At 44.6% G+C, this 25,014-nt stretch overlaps 1 protein-coding gene and 1 long non-coding RNA gene across 3 annotated transcripts; one reads left to right on the top strand and one right to left on the bottom strand.

Annotated features, from left to right (window-relative positions):
• The first annotated feature begins 451 nt into the window (after positions 1–451).
• Arl14ep (ADP ribosylation factor like GTPase 14 effector protein) lies at positions 452–11,036 on the top strand. 2 transcript variants are annotated; one of them, XM_050147027.1, is made up of 5 exons: positions 452–591; positions 6,391–6,876; positions 8,699–8,826; positions 9,913–10,137; positions 10,612–11,036. In XM_050147027.1, the coding sequence occupies exons 2-5, from the start codon at positions 6,451–6,453 to the stop codon at positions 10,664–10,666; spliced, it is 834 nt and encodes a 277-aa protein (XP_050002984.1). In that variant the 5' UTR covers positions 452–591; positions 6,391–6,450; the 3' UTR covers positions 10,667–11,036. The 2 variants fall into 2 exon arrangements, with proteins under 2 accessions (XP_050002984.1, XP_050002985.1); XM_050147028.1 differs by having other exon boundaries at positions 10,664–11,036.
• A 475-nt stretch (positions 11,037–11,511) lies between these two features.
• Positions 11,512–19,078, bottom strand: LOC126504616 (uncharacterized). The gene is made up of 2 exons (XR_007592666.1): positions 18,484–19,078; positions 11,512–14,256 (listed from the first exon to the last, which is right to left on the bottom strand). It is a non-coding gene; the product is annotated as an uncharacterized lncRNA (long non-coding RNA).
• Positions 19,079–25,014: the final 5,936 nt, after the last annotated feature.

The raw sequence follows: 25,014 nt of genomic DNA on the forward strand, positions 1-25,014 counted from the left end.
AAAAAAAAAAAAAAAAAAAAAAAAAAGAAAGAAAATGAAAGAAAGAGAGTGAAGAAAGAAAGAGAGAGAAAGAAAGAAAGAAAGAAAGAAAGAAAGAAAGAAAGAAAGAAAGAAAGAAAGAAAGAAAGAAAGGTAGGTAGGTAGGTGTCGGTTCCTGAGTTGCTTTCAACTAACTCTCCTCCAAGGTGTGAGGGTACCTGGGTGCACACGTTTGGTAACCTGCACAGGACAGATTTGCAAACGAGGTTAAGGAAGCTCATGGTTGCTAAGAGCTTCCTAAACTCCCGATCCTCGCGGGAGGCCGCAAGCACCCCAGGGCGAACATCTGAAGCAACTCTTGCTTTGGATTGAGTCATCTCCCCTCTTCCCCAAACTCAGACCTTCCGCCTCCGGAGGCGGCCGCACTGGCTCCTCTCTAGGCGGCTCCCGGCTCCTCTTTATGGTGCGCGCGGCCTCTCTAGGCGCACTTGCCGTCCTCTCGGTGTCCGCGCGGGGCAGGCGGGAGTGTGGAGCGCCGAGTCTGGCCTGTGTAGGTCCGGTGCTTCCGGACCAAGGTGCCGGAGCAGTTCGAGTAGACCGGGCCGCACGGCTGTGAGTGGACGCTGCGGGGAGCACCTGAATGTGGGGGGCCGCGGGGTACCCGGAGGAGGAGAGGAGAGGGGAGGCCTGCAGGGCGGAGGGGGCTTGTGGCTTGCAGCAGCCTGGCACCTCGCCTTGCACTGTCCCGGGTTGGTCCGCTCCCGCTTCTGGGCCACAGCCTGCAGTTTTGTAGTTTGCAGTGGGAGTGGAACCCGGGGCCTCGCGCAAGCTGCGGGGCTCCACCGCTGAGTTGCAACCCCCAGCCTCATCAATTTGGGGACTCGCTCTAGGTGAACTGGCCAAGCTATCCGCCAGCGTTCTAGGCCACCTGAGTTGCGCGGATTACAGATGCGAGTAACCGGGCCTGACTCTAGTTTTTGGTTTAGATCCTCCTGCCTCTGCCTCTGCTTCCCTCCCGAGTCCTGGGATTGAAGGCACGTGCCACTATGCCCGGCTTGTTTGTTTTTCAAAACAGTTTCTCTGTTGCCTTGGCAGTCCCGGAAGCCTCTGTAGACTAGACTGTCCTCCAACTCACAGAAATCCGCCTGCCTCTGCCTCCCAAGCGCTGGGATTAGAGGCGTATGCCACCTCGTCCGACTTTAAAAACTATTTTGTACGTACGGTATTCAGCTTGCATGTATGTCTGTGCTCCAGTGCGTGCCTGGTACCCAGGGAGGTCAGAATAAGTCGTCTGATTCCCTTGGAACTGGAGTTACAGAAGTTTGAGAGCCACCATGGGGGTGCTGGGAATTGCACCCAGGTTTTCTGGAAAAGCAACCAGTGTGCTCTTAACCGCCAAACCATCACTCCAGCCCCTCTTTAAGTTTTAAATTCACAATCTTTCCGCCCGATTCATGTGATGATTTGGTTAAACAGTGGGTTGATTTGGTTTTGTTTTTTAAATTCCTACCCTAAGTATAGTGTACGTGATAGGTGTATGTTGGACTGTCTGCTGGTTTGAATCATTCTGATGTGGCTATAACAAAGGGGCTTTAATGCCTGCGTCCCGTACAGGGTTGGGGTGGGACTAACAAGTAACCAGGTGTGATGAGCAGAAAGACTTGCAGTTACTCTTTTGCATGGGTTGGTGGAAAACACGCTGTAGAGTGCCTGCCTTCACCCTCTGCAGTGATGCTGGGAAGAACTGCTTTGAGTCTGTGGGATGTAAAGGCGGCTTGATCTGGTTGGAGAACAGGTAACCCTTGAACCACCATACTCTGAGGTTTTGCTGGGACGGCCAGTGATTGGCCAGAGTCGATGGACCTAGAGAGGGAATGAGCAGTTCAGTGCATTATTCATAAATAAATAGAGACACTGGAAATCCCGAGCTTCCTCTTGGATAAAACCCCCAGGGATAGAGTTAATGTCTCTCATGCCTTTAATCCCAGCGCTCAGGAGGCCGAGGCAGGTAGACCAAGGCCAGCCTGTTCTACAGAGTGAGTTCCAAGACAACCAGGCCTACACAGAGAAACCCTGTCTTGGGGGTGGGGTGGGGGGGCCTGGAGCAAATGGTTTAGTTCAATACTTGTCAGAGGTGTTTTTGGAAAACAAAATGATACTGATCCATTCAGAAGTTAAAAGTATAATGTATTCTATGTTAGTATTTGTCACTAGAAATGTCTAGGTATAATTTTGAAAGTATTTGAACACTTGGGTTTTATTAGAAATATTGGAAAATTTCCTTAAGTTTAGGGTTCAAATTCATGAGATCAAAATTAGCAAAAAGTTCAAGGGGGGTAGTGTTTGTTAGGGACTTGTTAGTAGAAACTACTTGTCTTGCCTTGGGAATTTTGTATACTCTAGTCATCAGAAAGGATGTCTGGAGCATACTGATCCTTCCTATTCGTTTCTTTAATTTATTGTTTGAGCTAGTGTTTCATTGAGCAGTCCTGGAACTCATTGGGTAGACCAAAGCTGGCCTGGAATTCAGAGCTCTGCCTGTTGAAGGCATGGGCCAGCAGCCTCTTAACTGATTTTCCACAAGGGAAAGGCTGGTAAATGATTACTGTCACACAAGTGTGCATGATGAGTTTTGCAAAAGTCAACCAAGTAACTGCTTAGAAATCGGTTTAAATGAAAAGGTGTTTTACTGGTAAGATGTTCATGGTGAAACAGGTAAATGGAGGCCAGACTAACGTAGTCCACCGTGCATTAGGAAGTCCGTCGGACCTCCCCACCTGTTTACCGCAGATTCCATCAGACAGTGTGGTTCTGGTTTTTGCTGGGTCTGAGAGTGCACAGGTATTAAAAGTGTTTCTGAGCTGTCGTAATGGCACTCACTTTCAACCATAGCTCTTGGTAGGCAGAGGCAGACAGATCTCTAAATTCCAGGACAGAACCTGTGTTTCTGACTGTTAGTTAAGGGAGGAGTTGCATCAGTATCCTGGAAGAACAGAGCAGCCTTGCAGGTAAGGGGAGCAGCATGAAGCTGTTGAAGAAATGTCTTAGTAATTGCAGACCTTGTTCCCAGCACACAGATCACATGAGTAAACAGATCCAAAGGGCTGTGCAGCAGAACTTTAACCTAGAGGAGGACAGAGAGCTGCAGTGAAGGATGGGGGAGTGGAGCAGAGAAGGAACAACCCATGTGTGAACTTTGAAAGCAGAGTGTGAGTGACCCTCACGATGGATGGCTAGCCTGACTCTTGACACGCACAAGCTGATCAGGGCCACCTGCCTGGACTCACTGATAGTTTACCCAAGTAAATGGTGTTGTAGGGCCCTGAATTTTAATGTTTATAAATTTCATTTTTTTTTTCTTCTGAGACTGGGTTTCTCTGTTGCTTTGGAGCTTGTCCTGGAACTAGCTCTTTTTTTTTTTTTTTTAAGATTTATTTATTATGCATACACTGTTCTGTCTACAGGCCAGAAGAGGGCACCAGATCTCATTACAGATGGTTGTGAGCCACCATGTGGTTGCTGGGAATCGAACTCAGGACTTCTGGAAGAACAGCCAGTGCTCTTAACCACTGAGCCATCTCTCCAGCCCTATAAATTTCATTTTTATTGAACACTTAGTATTTGATCAGATTATGTGTGATGGAGGGTGGGGGGAGGCTGATGTACATGGAACCCAGAGATTGATGTTGGATGGCTTCCTCAATCATTCTCCACAGTGTGTTTTGAGGCTGGGTCTCTCTGCTCTGCCTGGAGTGCCCTGTTTAGCTAGATTCCCTAGTCAGTGAGCCCCTCCTGTCTCCATTTCCCCAATGTCATGATTAGAGTGTATACCAGAGCACTCAGCTTTTTGGCTTTTGTGGGTTCTAGGGCTAACACCTGGGTCCTTGTGGCTAACTGTGTAGTACCAACATCCTTGTGTAAGAATGAAACACTAATCCTTGGCTATGGCATTTAAACTGAGCAGTTCCTGTAACTTGTTCTTCAGAAAATCAAGTTTAGCAAAGGCTCTGTGCTGACTAGAAGGCTCTGAAAATGGGGATGTCAAATTTACCAGATAAAGGTACAGGATTGCCCAGTTAGATATAATTTGAGACAGGTGGGATTAACCTGTTAGCAATATGTAGGGCATGATTAAAATAAAATCTTTTAATGCATATCAGAAGCACAAATTGACAAAGTTGACTGATAATCCTGTATCTGGTAACAACTATAGACAATTCTCCTTTAACGGTGACACCAGAGAGATCCTTACTTTAAGACAGTACAGTGACTGGGACTAGGAAGATGGTTCAGTAGTTAAGAGCACCAGCTGCTCTTCCACAAGATTTAGATTGAATCCCAGCCCCCACCTAGCAGCTCACAGCTGGAACTCCATTTCAGGGCATCCAGTGCTTCACTTTGTAGCATTGCACTGACCCTGTACACAGATTTCCATGCAGGCAAAAAACCTATACACGTTTTTAAAGATGCAGTGATCAGACAGCAGTTTAACAATTGACCCTTCAATTTTTTTTAATATTTATTATTTATTTATTTATTATGTACACAGTATTCTATCTGCTTGTATGCTTGCAGGCCAGAAGAGGGCACCAGACCTCATTACAGATGGTTGTGAGCCACCATATGGTTGCTGGGATTGAACTCAGGACCTTTGGAAGGGCAGGCAATGCTCTTATCCGCTGAGCCATCTCTCCAGTCCTGACCTTTCAAATATTATAGTACTCTACGAGCTGGGATTTCTAAAAATAAACTTCCTGAGTTCCGAAATAACATTTTCCCTCTTTTGAAACAGACTAGCCTCCACAGCCTTCTTAGAAGCTGAGAATGACCTTGAATTTCTGACAGTTCTGCCTCCCCAGTGCTAAGATTGTAGGAGTGTTCCCTCACTCCTGTTTATACAGTGTTGGGGATTGAACCCAGGGCCTTAGGCCTTATTTAGGGAGTTCTGGGCAGAATGCTCTTGAGTTTCCTGTTCCAGGCCATTGTTAAGGATCCCCTCTGCATACTGAATTGTGATCATTTCTACCTTGTTTTCTCCTTCACTAACCTAGACTTTCTCCTTCGGTTCCAAGTTTTTGGATCCTTGTAAGAAGTGGCAACCAGCACTTCCTTCTCATTCTCTCTTTCACCCAGATCAGCCACCAAGTTGGGTGTCTTATACATAGCAACAGCCACGCAACTGCCATCGTGAATCACTGGTAGTCTCATCCCACAAGGCTTTCTCAAGGACTACAGTGTATTCTCTGCTTGTTCAGCCGATTTCAGGCCATCGTAATACTTGCACAGCTGACTGCACGGTTTGTTTCATTAACTTTCCTGAGTGCACATTGTTTACCACAGGTGGGACACCAACCCCAAATCTAAATAATGATCTATCCTGGTGAGCCAGTGAGTTTATTTGGCTTATGTTATAGAATATCGATGAGGTCGTTTGTACGAACGTAGGTAACCCTGAAACAGCTACATCATTTCAGAGGCTCGCCCCATCGTAAGGGACAGCTGCTTGGAGACTTTATCCTTGAATCCTTTCTTCAGTTAACCTAGCACTTTCCGTGTCACTGTGTGTGCTTCTAGCCTCACTGTCAGTTAGTTGCTATGGTTACCAGACCAAAGTAATCACCACTCCAAGATGGCCACGGGATGGTCATACTATGCCCAGAGGACGAAGTCATACTGCAGTGGTCTCAAGCCTTCTGTCTTTTCTTGTAAAGATTTTAGCCTTTAAGCTTTGTGTGTGTGATTCTTCATCCGTAGATCTATAGCTGGTGTTTGTTCATCCAGAAGAGTTCTAATTTGTCTTTTCCCCTGCTAGCCAAAAATCTTTTTCATTTTGATTTTTAATGCCCATCTATTTATAGTATCACATTATACAACAAACCCCAATCAGTTTGTGTTTGTCTATACTACAGCAGTATCATACTGTCTTTAATTATCTTTCTAGTAAATCAGCCATTGTTTTCTTCCACACTTTCTTGGACCTTTTCTCTTTCATGCAGACCAGTTAACTCCAGCATGATGGGGTAGAATTTCCAGTTGTCTTTATAGATTAACATGGTACTGAATTTGTAGAATTCCATAAGGTGTCGTGTGTCTTTTGCGGCTTTCGTATATTGTGTAAAGCATTGTCTGTTGCACCTCTGCTGGTTCTTGTTTCTTCTCTTTCTCTCCTTACATCATGTAATGTGACCTTCAGTTGTGCTGTGACGGAGTGTTCTGGTGTAGTTCTGACCTGACAAGGACTGTTTCTCACATTCCGGGACTGATTACATTCTTACTTACCCTGGGCTATGGTGTTTCCTACTTGTTTGCTGTGTTTTACTTCTGATTTCTAAGGAAGTGCTACATTTTACTATTTTTTGCAGTTTTCCAAATCAGTTTTTAGTACAAATCTGTCTTTAATGTTTTCTCTAGGTTAACCTACCAAAGAAATTTCTAGACAAAGAAAACAAGGGAAACGTGCTAGACTCAAGGATGATGGATCCATGTTCAGTTGGAGTCCAGCTTCGGACCACACAAGACTGCCATAAAACCTTCTATACTCGGCACACAGGTTTCAAGACTTTGCAGGAACTGTCATCAAATGACATGCTTCTACTTCAGCTTAGGACTGGAATGACCCTCTCTGGGAATAATACAATTTGTTTTCATCATGTAAAAATTTATATTGACAGATTTGAGGAGTTACAGAAGTCATGTTGTGACCCGTTTAACATACACAAAAAGCTAGCCAAAAAGAATCTGCATGTAATTGACTTAGATGATGCCACGTTTCTGAGCGCAAAGTTTGGAAGACAGCTGGTACCTGGTTGGAAGCTTTGCCCAAAATGTACCCAGATTATTAATGGAAGTGTGGATGTTGATTCAGATGATCGCCAGAGACGGAAACCGGAGTCAGATGTATGTATAGATGCTCTTGTGCTTTCTACAGTTTGGGACTTAAGCTAGACAGAGTAACTGTAAAGAATTATATTTACATTTTTATCACATTCCTTAGCATATAACAGATTTAAAGTTGAGGTGAAATAAAATTATGTTTCAAAATGTTTCCATACTCTCAAGGTCCGGAATAAACACTAAACAAGGGCTTAGAAAGAAAGAACCTAATGTGCCCTAGACTCCAAGGCTGCAGCTTGTATTCTTGGACCTTAGGAAGGAGACATTAGGAATAGCCTTTAGATCGTTGGCAGAGGCCTACTCGGGGAACTTGGATCCTTTTCAGATACTGAAGTAGCTAAATGGATGTCACCTACTGGAGAGATTATACCAGGAAGAATGTCTCTTTGTGTGCAGGAATGAGAGAGAGAGAGAGAGAGAGAGAGAGAGAGAGAGAGAGAGAGAGAGAGAGAGAGAGAGAGAGAGAGAATATCAAAGACCTGGTTTATAATTGATATGATTAATTTCTTCTGGTTTTGGGATGGGGGCTGACTCTGTAGCTTACTGGCCTGGACCTCTCCATGTAGTCAAAACTGGCCTCAATCTCATGGCAATGATTCTGTCAGCCTCCCGGGAACTAGGAATCCCAGGCATGAATCACAGTGTCCAAAAGTCATTGAGTTTAATTGCAGTTTTTCTCCTTTGAAATTATCCCATTCTTCCTTGTTAAAGATTTTTAAATATTTGTGACTTTTTTGGTTTTTCAAGACAGGGTTTCTCTGTAGCTTTGGAGCCTGTCCTGGAACTAGCTCTAGTAGACCAGGCTGGCCATGAACTCACAGAGATCTACCTGCTTCTGCTTCCTGAGTGCTGGGATTAAAGGCATGCACCACCGCCACCCAGCCATTTGTGACTTTTTATAAAGCTTCTGTGTCTAAATTCTGGATATGGTTAAGGTTAAACTTAGGGCTTCCTGTTCTCAAAGACCGCACGGTTTTGCATTGTAAAGTATGAGATATTGTTTGCCTCTTCCCTGTCCACCTGCCTTTATGCAGGTCATTTGACTGTATCAGAGAAGCTGCGTTTATCCTCTCAGAGCACTTCTCAGAGCTCCTCTTCATAAGCATTGTATAATTTTTGATGCTAGCATACTTTCTCGGTTTTCTCCTTCTTGCTGAATTAATGAACAGCTATCATTTTGAGTTGTGTATGTTGTGTTTCTCTCGGGCCCGTCTCCAGGACCAGCACTATCTGAAGGTCACCGTAGACACTTGCTGACTATCCCTTCAGCATCTTCACCTCATTCCATTGTCTTTTCATGGCCAGTAACCCCCATCATTTAGTCTTGACTTTAGGAGTATAAGAACGCCTTGAAAAACAACTTATTCTTGACTTTGGATGTATAAAAACATTCCAAAAGACCACTTATTTTTACCGCCTCAAATAACAGACTTAAATCCTTAAGCATCAGAATTTTGTTTTGTCAAAACCTTAAAAAAATGTTACATAGTTTAGAACATGAAGCCTAATTGCTTCTCTCCTCCTAAAGAATTGTTATTTGGAACCTTGGTTCTGTGCTGTTGGGTGTGTGATGTCTTTTGCTGTCGTCTCTCCTTGTGCTGACAGCTATGGCTCTCCTCAGTGTGCCGGTCTCTGGCACCTGTAGTCCAAGAGACTCAAATAGCAAAAGCAGTGCAGATAATTAATAGTAAAGATGGCATATAAACTAGAAGAGTGGATTTTCCCACGCACCCTCCCCAGTGGGGCTGCTCGGGGTCGGTGCTAAGTGAAGTCCTCCTGTCTGGTGTGAGACTAACTGACGCGCTGATCTCCTTCCTCCATCCAGGGAAGAACTGCTAAAGCTCTGCGCTCCCTGCAGTTCACAAACCCGGGAAAGCAGACAGAATTTGCTCCAGAAAGTGGAAAGAGGGAGAAAAGGAAGCTCACCAAGAACTCGAGCGCTGGCTCTGACAGGTAGGCTGCTGGCCGTCATCTGGAGCTGTTAACTGTTCCAGAGGCATGGTATCTATGTTTTTCTCTTAACTTTCAGTTTTCTGACCAGTCATTCTACGTTGTATTCAGAATTAGTAAAAACCTTCCAAAAGCCTTGGCTGTTACTCATAGGAAAGTAAAGCATCTATTGGAATTCCAGAAGCTTTCTGGAGGGTAGCATAAAGTAAATGATGTAATGTTTTGGAGTGAGAGTTAAAACAGTTAAAGAAATACCTTAGAGTTTGGCAAAGTTACTGTTTGCAGAATTTGCTACTGATGATCTCTGCTTCCTGGGAGAGAGCTGACCAAAAAGGTCATTGCACTTATGAGAGCCCAAGAGTACTTTCGATTTTGCACAGGTCCAAAGTAGACATACAGTTCTAGTACAGTCAACAGAAAGAACAAGAACTAAGTTTTTTATAATATATCTTTAAATTAAGTATGTCAAAAAATACTGACAAATTTATTATAACAGGTCAGGCTATTTTCTAACTGAAATCAACATTTTTACCTTTATTCCTTCTCATAAGTTTTTCCATTGATTGATGTGAGATATTTTCAGACCAGATTTGCCAGAAGTCATTAAGAAACACAAAACAGATTGATTAGAGTGTAAGACCTCTAGAGGTTGTGTCCTGTGTTCACAAGCAGTGTCTGTCATTTGGTAACTAGTGAAACAAGTCACTGCCATTCCTGTGTAAGCTGTGTGAAGCCGTGTGCATACATCCGAGTGTGTGTATGTATGCAGATGCCTGTGTGAAAGTCAGGAAAACCGGAGTCTGTTTTGTCTCTTGCTTTGGGTTCAGGAGGCACCTCAGTTATCAGGCTTGTACGCCATCTGTTTACCGTCTGAGCCACTGGAGTGCCTTTTGACTTTCAGCACTAGTTGGGTCACCTCCTCCCATCTGAAATTTCTTCTGCAGAGTATGAATTAGGCCAGAGCCTGGTAAATGATGTGCTGATCCCTACAGAAAAGTATTTATCTGCTTAATTTTTTCATTATCTTATTTTCAACTAAATATTTAAAGATAGCATGTATGAAGTGCAGCTCACTGTTTTATTTTACAGACAAATTATTCCAGCAAAGAGTAAAGTCTATGACAGCCAGGGTCTGCTGATTTTCAGTGGCATGGACCTCTGCGACTGCCTTGACGAGGACTGCCTGGGATGCTTCTACGCCTGCCCCACCTGTGGGTCCACCAAATGCGGAGCAGAGTGCCGCTGTGACCGCAAGTGGCTGTATGAGCAAATAGAGATTGAAGGAGGAGAAATAATCCATAATAAACATGCTGGGTAATTTATAGTATAAAACTATGAGTCTTTAAAACTCCTTTCTCTCTTTCTAAAGTCCTGTCGCTTGAAATGCAACTATAGCTTAACGTTGGAAAATAAATCTGAAATACTTCAGTGTGAATTTGGTTGCATCGGGGGTGCTTTACAGTTGTTTATTTGATCTAAATTTAGATGGGTTGTTTCTCCAGAGCCAGCTCTAAGCCTGTCTGGGCCGATCTAACAAGTGTAGGTAGTTTGCACCTCTTAGGGTTCCATATGCACAGACTTCAGTAGTGAGGGTTTAGTTGAATCCTGCCCATCTCCTAGATTTGTGTTTCCCTCAGTTTACTATTAGCTGCATGGAGTTGTAGCTCAGCAGTGCAGAAGTCAGGGTGTGCTTAGCGGCTGTGCTTCGTGCTCTGTGCCAATCGTGAGCTGCTTTTCCGTTCTGCCAGTGTTTGCTCTCTGTACACCTGTTATTTAATTCACTTACAGCAAAGCATATGGTCTGTTATCTCCTTGTCACCCATATGATATTTTACAAAAGTGATCACCCAAATACCTGGCCAGCAAAGAAGTGAGCAGTGAGCATTGTGGATGTAAATTTGGATCAGTCGTGAATGGAATTGTTGACGTCGCTGGTCATGGGAGTCTTGCTGCCATTGCTGTTCCGGAGACAGACATGCCTTGAGGAACCTGATGCTGGAAGCTGCCCACATCGCTGAGGAAAGAGGCTGTGGTGAGCAGAAAGATTGTCCCAGGAAAAGTGATGGTGAAACCTTCCCATTCAAGGCTGTTTATTGTAAATAGATATTTTGCAACACTGGACTGGTCAGAAAAGTTCCTGTTTAGTATGTTATTAACAAAACGGACAAATACTTCAGACTACTTTTGGCAATAAAATAAAACTTCAGTTCTGAGTACATAAACTTTTATTTTCATGTCCATTTATAGCTACAAGTTGTATTATTTTGATGGATATTTAAAGGCCATATAGCAGTCCTCATCCCCCTTGGTTATTAGCATTTCTGGTGTTGTGGCCCTGCACTGTTGTGCAGATAGGCCCAGCCCATAGCTGGGAACAGGGCCTGTGACAAAAAAGTGATCTCAGTGCAACAGAGTTGTTGGATGTTAGACTGCTTTAGAAATGGCCTAGATTCCTGAGTGCTAAGATACAGTTCTTTTCCTCCGACTAGAGATGAGTACAGATGCTCATGCTGTTGGCTTTCATGTTCTTTATGAAAATTAGTCCCTGGGGAGAATTCCTTCCTCTTTTTCCATGTAAAGCGTGAACACAGTACATGATGAGTAAAGTAGGTTTTTGTCGCTGTTGCTGTCCATTGCCGCGAAGGCATCATGGCCAGGACAGCTCTTAGAAGAGGAAGCATTTTCTTGTGGCTCACTTGCAGTTCAGAGGCTTAGGCCACTGTGGTAGAGAGCTGGTGGTGTGCCGTCAGGTGTTAGAGCAGTGTCTGAGACCTTTACATCCCTATCCACAGGCAGAGAAAGAGGCTGGGCCTGGCCTGGACTTGGGAAATCTCAAAGCTCATCATGCCCGGTGACACACTTCCTCCAACAAGACCTTAGCAAAAAGTACCTCTCGGTGGTGATTAAGCCTTCAAATGTGTGAGCCAATGGGGCCATTTTTATTAAAATCATTGCAGCATTATTTCTGTACTCTGAGAACTACATACCCATTGGCTCACACATTTGAGTGAGAGTTCTGAAAATGTCACTTGCGGGGGTGATGAAAAAAGTAGAGAGAGAAAGTAGAACTTAAGTTTCTGGAGAGAAATCTGTATGGGTGTAGTGAGTTGAATTGACCATTAGAATACCATTTTTTTGTTCATTTTCTTATCTCTACACTCACTGGTTTTTCTTTGATAAAAATTTTAACTTGGAATTAAATGTTCTTTTAAGTTTTTTCTTTGGCCCAGCTATCAGAAACTGATAGTTCTTGGATCTGAATTTCAGCTGAGTAGTATCAATAAAGCTTTAACTACATTTTTAAATTAAAAGGCAGGATTTTTTTTCCCTAAGTTTAACTATTTTGTAGGGGTATAGGTAGACTCCAGTTTTAAATGGATCCTTAGGATCCTTTGATTATAGTCATTTTTTCTTGTTTCTCCTTTGATTCCTAAATGTGCTTGTGCTCTTCAGAGCATTTTTTGTGTGTATTGTTTTGTTTTGTTTGCAGCAGGACCTTGCTCTATAGCAGAGGCTGGCCTGGGAGCCCTGCAGACTTCTTACCTCAGCCTTCCCAGGCTGACATGCATTTGTCACCACACTGCCAAGTTGTAGGCATTTATTTTTGCTTACAGCGCGAGTCTATTTCTAATGGAGAAAGACCTTATATAAAATGGCTATATTTCAGCATTCCTTTGAACAGATCTTTTTGTAGACAGTAATAACTTTTTCCAAGGGGAAACATCTTGAACAGTTTTGCTGTTTGTTCTTTGTCCATTTGGGGACCAAACAATGAGCATATTGCAGCGTTTGTAGACAAATGTATATCTGATCTTGAGTAAACTAATAAAGACTATTTTAGAAACAATGCAGGCTTGCTGTTATTTTAAGTGTGTGTGTGTACGTGTGCACGTGGATGTGTAGGCCCCAGATTGACTTGGATGCCTCCTCTATTCCTTGCCACTTTATTTATTGAGGCTGGATGACTTCCTGGCCCTGGAGCTTGCTGATTGGACTGTTCTAGCTGGTCAGCTTATGCAGGGAGTCACCCTTAGTCTGATTACAGGTGGCTACCACAACCACAAATGTGGGTGCTGGGGATCCAAACCCATCCTTACGTGAGCAGCAAGCACTTTATCAGCTAAGCCAGCTTACCACTGGAAAGAATCCCTATCTGTTGTTAGGTTTGTTTAACAAGAACATTTGAATCTTTGGGAAAGTTTTACCTCCCAGAAATCCATATTTCTCTACTCACACCTCTCTCAACCTCCCAAAAGGGAGGTTGGTTGACTGTGCCGAACAAGGTGGCTGGTCCTAGCTGGACCAACCTTTCATGTGAAACTTCCCACTTAAATCATAGTCACCCTGTGAAAAAACTTAGTGTTTATTGAAAGTTCATGTGACACCTTAGTTTTTGCTGACATCTGCTGGTGTCTCCTTGAAAATAAATATCAAAGACCCAACAGTTTATGAACCTAGGAGCCAAATAACCCTTTAGCTTTGTAAATTGGTTCTATTAGGTGACATCAAAGTTGTGGAAAGCAAACTATTTTGGAAACTAAAAGTGTACTATTACTTTGTGAGCACCGTGGTTATGTTGGGAGGTCAAAGGACACCTAGATTTATTTCTCTCCTTCTACCTTTACATGGGCATCCAACTCAGTTCACCAGACTTTTGCCAGATGAGCCATCTTCTGCCCCTTTGTTTTCTGATCGGTAATGTCCCCAGAATCCTGAAAAAACCATGCCGGAACTGGTAAGAGTGGAAGAGAGGCTCTGTCACTGTAGGAGCCAGCCATGATAAGCTAAATATGAACAGATCACCCGAAGGAAGTTCTTTACTTCCAACCCTTATCAACTGCCAGAGTAAGACTCAGTCATCCATAAATTTAATAGGCCAGAGTCTCAGTAGTTTACCCTGAAGCAATACCTGGTTGCAGAAAGAACCACAAACTGAGATTACCCTCAGCACCACCAGACCAAAGGAAATGCCTAACTTCCAACCACTGTAGATAGGATCACCTGCCAGCACACACGCACCAGGACACCCCTAGACAAATGTCAGCCAATCAGGGGTCCTGAACCTCAGAAACCCTTCACCCCCACTTTTACTAGTGTAAAAACTCAACTCATAACTGAGCTCGGGGCTCTTCGTTTATTCCAATACGTTGGACATGCTGAGAGATCAAGTTTGCAAACTTGCACAAAATAAAGGCTCTTTGCTTCTACATACGGGACTCGGTCTCCTTGTTGGCCTTTGGGAGACTTCGCAGATTTGGGCATAACAGTAGCCAAGGCCTCGGGATTGGGTCTGGTTCAAATTACTCTAAAACCACAGATAGGGCTGCAGGCAAGCAAAATTAGGTGTAAGCAGCAGTCAGTGGGTTGTTAAGGACAACGACCATTGTTTCTTCTGTTCCTCCAGGTCATTCTGCTTTAGGTAACAAGTCATGCCTGGAAAATAGACAGTAGGAACAATGCTTAAAATTACTAAGTAGATCAGTAAATCAGCATCTAATGGTTGGGCTGTGTTGCCAGAGTCTACTTCAGCAGAGTTATTGATGTCTACACTGTGACATCTAGTTGAGTGGATTGTATAACACACACCTAACTGAGTTGGTTTCTCTGGAGAACAGTAACTGATATCGTAATGCAGTTAACTTCTGTCCTGAAATAGTTCCCAGAAAGACCCTGACTTTAAATCTAGGTTAAAAAAAAAAAAAAGAAAGAAAGAAAGAAAGAAAGAAAGAAAGAAAGAAAGAAAGAAAGAAAGAAAGAAAGAAAGAAAGCCCATGTCTAGGTTTCTTTTATGCAACTGTGTAGGGAGCACAGCCTAGAGAAGCAGTGGAGGAGCTGGAAGTGTTCTGCAGCAGGCCTGCCCTCTACTGCAGGAAGAGAGTGCCTGGTCACCTAGACTGTGACCTGGGTTCCCTTGTTATTCTAGGAGCTAAGCACCTCTGAACTCCTCTCTTTGTGAAAGAGTACTCTTGCAGCCCCTAGCAATAGAATCCATCCTTATGCTTATTAGAGATCCTTTTCGGCCCTAGCCCTGAGCACTGTTTCCCAATCAATAGAGCTCATTCTTTGGATAAAGATTTCAGAGACTGCTGGAGCAGGGTGTTTTTTTGCCAGGGAATTTTGATGAAGCCATTCCTGTTTTCATCCTCACCTCTTCCGAAGTTCTTTCATACCTGAGGGCTGTGCTATCAGTAGGGACACCCTTTCCCCCAACGCAACTACGTCTTGCTTTACAAAGTGGAGATATTTTGTCTCCATTCTCTTACATTGAGAAAGGGTTTCTGGGCAGGAAGTCGGGAGTCAGGGATATCAATCCAGTCCCTTCCATCACACTCTGTATTTTGTATATGGAGAAAATACCTTTAACTCCCTACCTGTTCAGAAGGAGGCTTGACCTACCCACGAGCCCTGTTTAAAAATACATTGGCAACTGCCTGGTGGTGGTGGTGCATGACTTCAGGAGGCAGAGGCAGGCGGATCTCTGTGAGTTCAAGACCAGCATGGTCTACAGTGTGAGTTCTAGGACAGACTCCAAAGCTACACAGAGAAACCCTGTCTCAAGAAAACAAAGACAAAAATCGTTGCCAACTATGAGAATGTGCAGCCTCCTAAAATTCCCACCAGGTGGGGCTGGAGCCATGGCTCAATTCTTAAGAACACCTTAGTCTTCCAGAGGACCTGGGTTGTGTTTCTAGCACCCACATGGCGGCTCACATGTCTGTAACTGAAGTTTCAGGGGTCCAGAAGAGGTCATCTGAAGTAAAACCTGGCGTGTGGCCCATTCATCATCTCCTTTTGCACTCTGTCATGTGACACGTGAATATAAGTTCCTGACAGGTGGAAAGTCTATTCAAAGAATTCCAACTGAGCTCCAGTGTGGAGTGGCCTGTTTAGAACCCACACCCAAGCTGTCAATCCTACCCTGAATCTTGGCCAGGTTGCTAGTTCCTGTGAATCTTAGTTTGGTGGAGCATGGCCTGGAGTCATTTGCCCCAAATGGCTAAAGCGCTACAACAGTATTCAAACACCTGCAATATAGCTATCCATTGTCACTATTTTTGTTGGCCTTGCTTCTAAAGCTCTGGACATAGTTGAAATTGTTTGAATCCTCACAGCATTCTCTACATAACCCTATGCTTTCCCTGTTTACTGAGGCAAGCAGATCTTCCTTCGGCTTCCAGCCTGAGTTCCTTCCTTTTCATCTCTCTCCCGAAGAGGCAGCTTCTGCCCCTCTCCCTTCTCTACGTCTCCCCTTCCTCCCTCTCTCTCTCTCTCTCTCTCTCTCTCTCTCTCTCTTTCTCTCTCTCTCTCTCCCTTCTCTTCTCTCTTCTCCCCTTCCCCACTTCCCCTCCATAGCCCACTAATATACCCACTTTCTCTGCATGGTGTACCTGTTAATGTCTCTGTCTCTTACCCATGTGGCTCCCTGCCTGGGACTGGCTGCCTTCATGGTCAGCCATGGTCTTGGGACTCACTGCCCACTGCATCCACTCAAGGGAATGGCACCATTTTATTTTTACCATTAACAGTCTCTACAGGTGCTTTGGTCTGTGACACTGGTAAAGGGGGATGTGAAGATGTGGGTCCCACCAAACAGAAGGAACCCTGCAAGGGACAGCCCTTGATATGTCATTTCCAGTAATGACAGCTCCAAAAAGTCAAATGTACAGTTGACCATATCTTAGGATATGCTTAACATGGTAGAGATGTTTATATGTTTTAATCCCCTTCTTTAGTTTTGAAAATTAAAGCAACAGCATAAAAATTTCTCAATTCACAATTCTCATCTCCAAGGGAGAAAGAGGTGATTTATTCTAGAGCTAAGAATGAGTGGCCCAGGAACTCAGAATTAGATGACCTCGAATACCAGGTTCAAATGTAACAGTTCTCATGAAGTTTCTATAGGTTCAAAGAAAGTCATACATGAAGCTGCTTTTCAAATACATTGGTAGAAACATCAGGAAAGTCAGTTACAGCAAAGTGTTATCTCATAATAGCAGGATTCGGATGTTCTCCGATGACTTTCCTAGCCTCTAGGCTAGGTTGATGATAGTGAGGGACTGTTTGTACCTTCCAGCTAGATTTGCCAAGGATTTACAAGGATGTCAGGTCATACACACACAGGTAGGCAAGCAATCACTAAGGGGCTATGATAGCCCAAGATGGCTAGGCTCCAGTCCAGCAACCCAACCTTTCCTGCCTCCAGGCAGTCCCTGAAGCTCTAGTCAGTCAGCCTTGGAGAATATTTAAGGTGAGCAAAACTCTCCAGGAACGTCAGTTAACCGAGTAGACTACCTTCAGCACACATTCCACAGTTTGATGTATTTCTGCAGTTTCTTTTCCAAAATATCTTTGCCAAGTCACATTGATTTCCTTAAAAAAATGTTGATTTAAAATTTTGATGAACTTAAATCTTCTGTTTGTCATAACTCTGCAAGCATGGAAAACTTCAGGAAAAGGGGGAGTTGAGAAAAAGTGCCTTAGCCTATCTAGGCAGCTATAACAAAGTGTCTTGGACCAGGAAGCATATAAACAAGGTCAGTTTATTTCCCGCAGTTCTGGAATCTGGGGAACCCAAGACTAAAGTGCTGGTAGGGTCCGTGAAGACGCTTCTCCGGGGCCTAGGTAGCTACCTCTACTGTGGCTATAGTACTGCAGAGGAGAAGGGGCTGGAAGTCTCTAGGAAGACTTTAAAAGGTCTCTAATCCCACTGGAGAGGCCCCACCTCTTGAGACTGTCATAGGAGATCAGGAATCAGCACATGAATTTAGGGGGGGTTTCCAGTCCACGGATGTTTATGCTTTAAGATTTAACTAGCTTTGGCAGAGCTAGCAGTGAAGTTCTATTGCATATATACTGAGTCTGACTTAGCGATACACTACCTTTCTTAAGAGTGTCTTCATTTACTTGGCTTGCGATGGTAAAATAGCATAAGCTGAGCTGCTTATAAAAACCTGAAATTATTTCTCACTGTTCTAGAGACTGGAGTGTCCAAGATCAAGATGGCAGCAGAGTCTGTGTCTGGTGGAGGAGCACGTGACCACGTCGGTTATTTGCTTCTTCCTGCATATGTGAGTGGAGGTGAGGGGTCCTCTGTGGCCTCGGTTATAAAGACACGGTTCCATTCACGACTCTCTGACATCATGGCCTTGTCACTTCCTAACTGTGAAGCTGAGGATTTCCTCATATAAGTCTGAGGAAGGCACAGACATCAACCACAGCAGATGCTACCCCTCATCCTCCCACCACCTACTCAGTGCCTACTTCCATAGTAACCAGTGATCAGATGAGGGAACGGAGGCTTGTAGAGTTTAGGTGAAAGAGCTTGCTGTGTGAACATGAGGACCTAAATTTAATACCCAGAACCCACAAAATAAAATAAAATAAAATAAAAGCTCACGTAGTAGTATTGCCACCCAGCCTGTCTGATGAGTTCCAAGCCAAGTGAGAGACCATGTGTCAAAAACCAAAGTGGATGGCATCTGAGGAACGAGAGCTAAGGTTGGTCTCTGACCTCCATACTCCTTTGTGCATGCACACACACACACACACACACACACACACACACACACACACACAATGGTTGGGCTCAGATCACTCTCTAAGGGCCGCCTGGCTTACAGTAGGAAGGGAAGGCAATCAGATGAGGTTTATCTTACTCACAGGCCCCTTGCTCAGCAGCACAGGCTGTCTTCTCCCTTCATGGGTCCTCTCCGTGTGACGCTCTCTGTATTCGCTGGGGCTGGTTCATTCTGACGATTTCGATAGTCCCCAAACAGGACTACTCCAGTGTGCCCTGTAGTCGGCGCTGTGCTCATTCCGCGCTCTTCATTCAGCCACCACCAGAAGCAAATGGAAAGTCATCAGTTCTCTGCTTCCAGTGTCAAGAGCCACACTGAAGGACGCCTGATAGCAGTTATTCATAATGGGATTTGACACCTAATAGAATTAACTTTTGTTCTGTTTTGAATCTACCACCGTTGCAGAATGCCAGTCTGTCCAGTAGAGGGCGATGTTTCGCTGCAAACCTACACTGCTTTGGCAAAGTCGATTTAGAAAATGTGTTTCTTACTATGAATTGGAGTGTCATTTCCTTTAAATGCTTTAGAGGGGACGCCGCTCCTTCTAAATAATATGTGGAAACGGAGAAGATGTCTCTTTCTCACCTACATCGTTTCTATATGCCTTGTTCTTTCAAGTGGAAAAGCCAAATAAATATTCAACCGATGCCAGATCCAATCCATTGTTTAAATACTGATCATCCATCACTTCTCATGAGGCCTGGGGGGCTCCACCCCTCTGGCAAACCTCTGTCTCCAAAATTTACAATTTTTAAGAGTAGCAAAATCACAGTTGTGAAGAAGCAACAACAAATAATTTTACGCTTGGGGTGGGAGTCGTCACTACGGCATGTTATAGGGTCACAGCATTGGGAAGGTTGAGAACCACCGCTCTGGAGGACAGAGTCTGGGCCGTGGCATCAGAAAAGCCTGAATTTGAAAACTGTATCTGCAGCTCCAGCTTCAGCCAAGTTACTTGGTTTCCAGAGGTCTCAGATTACTTGCTGGCAGCAGCAGCTTCACTAAGGACAGTGTGCGGGGCGGGGAATGCGTCCCATTTGGGAACAAAAGCCGATGCTCAGTAAACTGTGAGTTCTTGTTAGGGAAAAGTGGAGCTGCCAGTCAAAATACAGGACACTCAGCTAAACGTGGATTTCAGCTAAATAACAAAGACTTTCTTAGTATGTCTTGGGAATATTTAGATTCGCATATAATGACAAAAAATATGTTTATCTGAAATTCAAGGCTTATTGGATACCATGCCTCCTAAATTGGCAACCTTACGCAGAGAACTTAGGCACAAAGGGAGGAAAATCTTATAACTTCTTTAAAATCCTAAGACTTCACTCCAAGCTTTTAGAATGCCTTTGGTTAAGGATTTGGTGTTTGTATTATCTAGGAAAATTAATATCAGTGACATCCTAACGTTTTGCATATGCAACTGTCCTAGGCAAAGTTAAATTGTCCTTTAAAGTGAGTCATGGTCACTTCACTGCCAGTACAGCAAACACATGCTGGCCATTTAAATATGTATTTACTATGTTTTGTTGGGTGAAGGTCTTTAAACATGCTAAACTAAGTTAGATTTAGGAGAGAAAAGAATGACACCAGAGGTGAAACTAGATCTAAAGTCTACACTCCTGTACTTCCACACTCTGCCCCTCCTCCCTAGCCATCATAAAAGAAGTCGGGCCCCCTCCTTTGAGTAGGAAAAGTGGGTTTGACCAAATGTGACCGAGGTTTAGGGAAACAAAGAAAATAAAAGGAAGTGTCTAAGGCGCTCTCTTTTGCTTGCCCAGCGGGTGGGAAGTCTGCCACAGAGGCGGCGAACTGCAGCCTTAGGAAGGGTTGCATCCCCTGCATCCAGGCTCTGCCGGGGTGCTGGGCAGAAGGGGGAGCGGTACACTCTAAGGCGGGCCTCTTAGAAGTGGGGTGCAGCACTTGCCTTCTTCCTGCTTTGTGTTGCCCTGCCTGCCGTCTGAAAGGCAGAAGAGAAGGAAGGAGCTGTGTAGGGAGCCAGCCCTCCAGTAAGAGAGAAAGCCACTGTGCCCCACAGCCTCACCTGGCTGGCTTTTACCTGTGTTCTGACACCTACAGTCCAGCCGCAGCTGACACGGCCCAAAGAACCAGACACACTATTCATCAGATTTGTTGGGTACCATCAAGAACTGTATAAAAAACATTTTTTTTGGAAAGGCTCAAAATATGAACAAATGAAAAAGTCTAGGGTTTACCTTCCATCTAAAATTGAGAGTAAAGATGGCACATTTACAATAGTAACTGTAAAACAGTCAGCTCTGCCATTGCCGAGGCGTCCGCAGTGTCTCCGCAAACAGAATCTCCAGGAGCTAGCCCTGCTTGTTTCTCTCCTTTGTTTGCCGTGTTTGCAGCACTCTTGATGACAGTTAGTAGGTGCTGGGTAAAGATCTGTCCAGTTGAGTGGATGAAGTTGGGCAGTATTCATAGACCACACCTAGGTTTTTGCACACACATGTACCCAGATTTAGATAAAAATGTGCAGGTGCCACCCAGGCCAGCCTACTCCCTCTGCCGGAAATCTCTGCCTCCAGTCGCCCATTTGCCACAAAGTGGCAAAGGAAAACTGATCCTGCTGGCAGAGGTGCTACCCTGTGTGATGCCCGGATGGCATGTCCTTGGAATTAATAACCTGGACGATGTCCCAGGACCACTGTTAACACAACATCAACATTCCAGAGGTCCACTGTTTTAGGAAGCGGGTTACTTAGCTGTCAAAAGCTGAAGAAGTCTCTATAATTCCCTGGGCTTCTGTCCTATAGAAGGATCCATTGGCGTGGACTTACCCCATATTCCTAGACACAGGCAAAGGTATTTCTACTTCACCAGTTGTTCAAGGGCATTGACAGTCTCTTAAAGAAAGGAGCCTGAAGAGGTCTCCTCTAAGGAATTATCAAGATGAGGTCTCGAGAAGTTAAATGCAATGTCTGCCTGTCGTCTCGGCTCTCTCTCTCTCTCTCTAAGGAAAACAGGTGCTGATGGTTCATTGAGTGACTGACAGCAAGCACACCACTGTGTTGAGCCGAAAGGCTAGCTAGCTGGAAGACTTGCAAGGCAGGATGGCAACGTGAGCGGCTGGAGGCTGTGACAAGATTCTGATGTCACTAGCAGTCCACATAGGGTGGGACAGGAGTGTGAGGCTCTTAGAGCACAGGCAGTAAACCCTGAATGAGGTCCTGTTTCTGTTACTTAATGGGCAGGCGACCCACAGCAAAGAAGCGAGCAGTGAGTTTGTCATCTGCAAGATGGCGAGAGTCTTGCCTGACTTCAGAGGTTGTTGGCAGAATCCGGGAGGTAATGAAGATTGTGTGGTAAGGCCTCCATGCAAGGGTTGGAATAAGTAATGGCCCCGTGACCATCCATGCTGAACATGCACGAAGACTTATAGGTGAGCAAAGACCACCTGAAGTCACGGTGAGTGTTCGAAGCCTCTCAAAGAATAAGTGGACAAGTCAATTAAATTGTTTCAGAAAGAGCTTCATGATAACTGTTCCTCTGCCTCCACGGCAAGTAGTCTAAATAAAGTTGAGAGCATGGACCACCGGCAGAGAGATCCTAACTCAGTGGTGTAACTTTGGGGAGGGATTGCATCTACACTCTGGCTTTTCACTGGGGAGAAGTGTGGCTATGCACACCCTATGGCAGTGGAGGCGCAGCCAGGCACATGTGTTTGCCATCACCATCTTTCCCTAGTTCTCAAGGACCTTTTTGTCTGGAAGAATGGAATACGACGGTTATGAACAGATCTCAAGAGAAGATGTCGTGAGTGCTATAGGAAGTGAAAAGAGTGGGTTCTGGGCGTCAAAGGGTAGGCAAGAGGGACCAGGAAAGGCTTCATCATGGACAGGCAGCCCAGTTTTCAAAAGATAACACATGCTAGATAGAAAAAAAAAAAGATCTCAAGAGTAAGTTTGGAAGTGAGACTTGGCTGGAAGCATGCAACCAAAGTCTGCTCTGCTAGACTGAAGGGAGAGTCAGAGACGATCCAGAAAGGCACGTTGAGCTCATGATGCGATGGCCGTGGGATGCCCAGGTGAGGACTTGGCAGGCCATGTGCACAGGACACAGGAGGGTTTTAGGAAGGTTCGAGGCAAGAGGAGAGCATGAGGCTGGAGGAAACATAATCAGACACACTAAGAAAGTGGTGACTTTGGTCCCACTTAGTCCTCCTGGTTCCCTCTCTGGACCAGACTTTTTGGGTGATGCCTTCAGCAACATTCAGATGGGTATAACTTTTCTGAGTCTGAAGAGTTTGTAGCATCCTTTTTTTAAAAAATTATTATTCTCTCATATATTACATCCTGACCACAGTTTCACCCTCCATCCTCTCGCCCACTCCCCCTTAGCATTTCCTCCTCCTCCTCCTCCTCCTCCTCCTCCTCCTCCTCCTCCTCCTCCTCCTCCTCCTCTTCCTCCTCCTCCATTCCCCTTAGAAAAGGCCAGGCCTTCCAGCAATTTTAACCAAACACAGTGTAACAAGTTACCATAAGGCTAGCAATAAACCCTCATATCAAGGCTGGATGAGGTAATCCAGTAGGAGGAAAAGGGTCTCAAAAACAGGCAAAAGAGTCGGAGACAGTTGCTGTTCCCACTGTTAGGAGTCCCATAAGAGCAAGCTATATATATACATAACATATATGCAGAGGACCTAGGTCAGTCCTATGAAGGCTCTCTGATTGTCAGTTCAGACTCTGTGAGCCCCTATGAACCCAGGTTAGTTGATTCTGTGGTTTTTCTTGTGGTGTCCTTGACCCTTCTGACACCTGCAATCCTTCCTCCCCCTCTTCTGCAGGATTTTCTGAGCTCCATTTAATGTTGGCTGTGTGTCTCTGCATCTGTTCCCATCAGTTGCTGGATGAAGCTTCTCTGGTGATGGTTATATTGGGCTCCTGTCTACTATAGGAAAGTATCATTAACATCTTTTTATTCCTGCCCATGTTAATGGATGGTGGCATTTCCACTCTATTCTGTCATATGGCACAAACTCCTCTCCCTGGTCACTTCTCTGATCTCCTAACATCTCAGCAAAGGGAGGAGAAGGCCTTTCTTAGTACACCCTTTGTCCCTTATCCTCTCGTGGGAACTAATAGGCTGTAAGACTTCTCTTTTGGCCACCTTCTTTCAAAGCACGCTTTACTTTCTTGCCTTATCCGGCTCTGTAGTTTTATCCCCAGCCAGGGAGAAAACTACATTGGCACCCAGGAAACTGCACGACCTAGTTAGGAATGACTAAAGGTGTTGGGAACAGGCAACAAGCACTCTGTCTTAAGTACTGCCATTTTTTGACTTCAGATTCCATTTTACCTGTAGGGTAAAACAAAGTTCAGGTTTCCAGGCCAAAGAGAGCTGGGAACCTTCCAGTAGCTGACCCACCTCATCCCTAAACCATACATATTGTTGTTATGTGATTTTAGTTCTCTAGAGACATTATGACTGTTCCAACAACAGAAAGAACAAACTAATCTGATTGGTTGGACTGAAAAGCTTTCATTGTATGTCAGTTGACAATGATGGAACATTCAAGGAAGCCCCTGATCTCTAAATTCTGACTGCTGAGAATTGTAACTGTAACTTGGCAACAAATGTTCATGTTTTTATGCTTGAATACTGTCATTCAGGGATGCAGTTCAGCTCTCAAGTCTGTTCTGTGACTCTGATCTATCAGCCCCCTCCCTCCTTTTTTTCTAAAGATTTATTTATTATTATACGGTGTTCTGTCTCCAGGCCTGAGAGGGGTGCCTTATCTCGTTACAGATGGTTGTGAGCCACCATGTGGTTGCTGGAATTGAACTCAGGACCTCTGGAAGAGCAGCCAGTACTCTAACTTCGGAGCCAACTCCCCAGTCCCCCTCCCCATTTCTTTTGTGCAGTCCTATGTTACATCTTGTTTTGTGGTAACCTTGTGTCTGCTTGGGTTGATTCAGAGCCTGGGGCCACAACAAGAGAACAATTTGAGGGCTCCCTGGGAAAGGCAGTTGCCATGTCCCCAGAGGGATACTGGCTTCAGTAGTTCTATGAACTAGCATCTAACCTAAGCTAAACCACTTATCATTATTCTTTGGAACATTCAGATTTGAAACCAGCTGAGGACTAAGCACTACTGGTTGGCAGAAGTGACAAATCCCTACACCAGGATCACACAGAAGCCAGGTCCTAGCATGAAGAGTGGTCTCTAGGTAAACAAGGTTTTTTTTTTTTTTATCACACTTTCCTCATCGTGTGATAAAATAATGGGCACAGACAATTCAATGGACGAGGGGCTTCTTGGCCTCACAGTGTCAAAGGAAAGAGTCAGATAGCAGGGTTTATATTCATGTGAGGAGACACCATAACCACAGCAACTCTTAGAAAGAAAAACATTAAATTGTGGTGGTTTGCTTACAGTTCAGAGGTTCAGTCCATTATTGTCATGGCAGGAAGCATAACAGCATGCAGGCAGCCATGGTGCTGGAGAAGAGCTGAGGGTTCTTACATCTTGAGTCACAGGCAGCAAGAAGTGGTCTGACTCACTTACTGCGTGTAGCTTAAGCATAGGAGACCTCAAAGCCCAACCCTACAGTGACACACTTCCTCCAACAAGGCCACACCTCCCATTTGT

Source organism: Alexandromys fortis, unplaced genomic scaffold (genome assembly GCF_014885135.2).
Source record: "Alexandromys fortis isolate MF-2015 unplaced genomic scaffold, M_Fortis_MF-2015_v1.1 scaffold_12, whole genome shotgun sequence".
NCBI lineage: Eukaryota > Metazoa > Chordata > Mammalia > Rodentia > Cricetidae > Alexandromys > Alexandromys fortis.

What these genes read in the sequence shown, in the direction of transcription:
- Arl14ep (XM_050147027.1), top strand. Translation starts at nt 6,451, where the DNA reads ATGATGGATCCATGTTCAGTTGGAGTCCAGCTTCGGACCACACAAGAC. An exon ending in GACGGAAACCGGAGTCAGAT is followed by an intron (nt 6,877 to 8,698) that starts GTATGTATAGAT and finishes TCCTCCATCCAG; the next exon opens with GGAAGAACTGCTAAAGCTCT. An exon ending in TCGAGCGCTGGCTCTGACAG is followed by an intron (nt 8,827 to 9,912) that starts GTAGGCTGCTGG and finishes TTTATTTTACAG; the next exon opens with ACAAATTATTCCAGCAAAGA.